Here is a 1,764-nt window from a genome sequence, read left to right as displayed (position 1 = left end):
CGCCCACCCCAGATTCCGCCCTCACAGGGCCCGGCCTTGCACAGATCCCACGGACTTTACCCCACAAACTCCAGGGAGAAAGTGTATGCAAAATCTGAGCCTAGACGATCTGGGCTGTGGTTTCCAAGGCGCTGTACAGAGACCTAGACAGTCCTATGGTTATAGAAGTTACACGACAGCAGAGTCACTCTTTAAATATATGCCACGAAGTGTTCTTCTTTTTCTTTTTTTTAAAACATATTTTTATTGATTTCAGAGAGGAAGGGAGAGGAGAGAGAGATAGAAACATCAATGATGAAGCATCATTGATTGACTGCCTTCTGCACGCCCCCTACTGGGGATCAAGCCTGCAACCCTGGCATAAAATCGTGACCTCCAGGTTCATAGGTTGACATTCAATCAGTGAGCCACACTGGTCAGGCCCTTGTTCTTTTGTATGCTTACATGGCTGTATCAATGTAGTTTCATTCATAAAGAATTTAAACCTTGTATTGAAGTATATACTGCAAATATGTTACAAATTATAAATGTATAGCTTGGTGAATTTTCACAAAGTGAACATACCACATCCTGAAAATTAAATTGCCAGAACTCTTTTATGCATAGATGCCCCCTCTTGTGTCTCCCTCCAGTAACTACCTCCCCTGCTCCACTCTACTGACATCTAACAGTATATATTATTTTGTCTGTTTTGATTTTTTATAGATGGAATCATACAGTATATGTACATATATTCTTTGAACTTGTTTATTAACATTTTTAAGTCTGTGCTTCAAACTCTGTTTCAGGTCTTGTACAATGGATTCACTGGTAGAAAAATCACATCACAAATTTTCATCGGCCCCACTTATTACCAGCGTTTGAAGCATATGGTGGATGACAAGATTCATTCTCGTGCTAGGGGGCCTATTCAGATCCTTAACAGACAGCCCATGGAGGGTAGATCCCGGTAAGAGAGCTGCATCATTGTCTATTGTCCATAGTTCACGTAGTAAAGGCAAGATAAATGTTTGTTTCTTTCCCTTTATTAACCAGTTAATGAGTTGGTTATCTAGCATCCTTCAAAGTTGACCAGAGATTTGTTTCTCAGTAATAACATTGGAAACTCAACTGATTTCATGTTTTTGTGTATTAAGAGTACTAAGGAAGCCATCACCATCCACCTGTGTGGTGATCTGAACAATGCATTTTATTTCACCCCTATGCTGGGAAAACCTCTCATTCACTCGTTCTTTCCACTCCCTTTGCCAGAAGTCATTTTACCATTTCAGGCTTGATTACCCGGGAGACTCATTCATGGAAAAGCTACTTTATTGAGATCAAATTTTGTTATTCGTTTTTGAGTACAGAGTTGAATTCTAGTAAGTTAAATGATAGCATGATGAGACTTGACTCTGTACTTCATTGTATTTTATGAGAAAAATTATATATATAAAAGGCTAATATGCTAAGTGTCCCTCCCTCTGTCTGACTGGTCACTATGACATGCACTGACTACCAGGGGGCAGATGCTCAATGCAGGAGCTGCCGTGACGTGCACTGGCCATTTACTGGGAAATGGCACCATGGACCTGGCATCCACAAAGCAACACTTGGCTTCCCTGAAGTAGGACACAGGCCCCACCACTACCCTGGAGTGACAGCCCACCAAATCACAGCTGACGCTCCCAAGACCCCATGGCTCAAAATGCAGTCCACGGCCCAATCCAGCCCAGAAATGGTGGCTGTGGGCACCGGGTAATGATGTCATATAGCAGTGCCCAG

At 42.2% G+C, this 1,764-nt stretch overlaps 1 protein-coding gene across 1 annotated transcript in view; it reads left to right on the top strand.

The window, feature by feature from the left end:
- Positions 1-1,764, top strand: part of LOC102760193 (DNA-directed RNA polymerase II subunit RPB2-like) — a 21,376-nt gene that overhangs the window by 18,863 nt on the left and 749 nt on the right. Inside the window, exons 13-14 of the mRNA XM_015562062.1 lie at positions 13-83; positions 789-949. Of these exons, the coding sequence (XP_015417548.1) occupies positions 13-83; positions 789-949 (232 nt within the window). The remainder of the gene's footprint in view (positions 1-12; positions 84-788; positions 950-1,764) is intronic.

This window comes from Myotis davidii, unplaced genomic scaffold (genome assembly GCF_000327345.1).
Source record: "Myotis davidii unplaced genomic scaffold, ASM32734v1 scaffold1171, whole genome shotgun sequence".
Taxonomy (NCBI): Eukaryota; Metazoa; Chordata; class Mammalia; order Chiroptera; family Vespertilionidae; genus Myotis; species Myotis davidii.
Note: the sequence above shows the minus strand (reverse complement) of the source record. Positions and strands in the feature narration are given on the sequence as shown.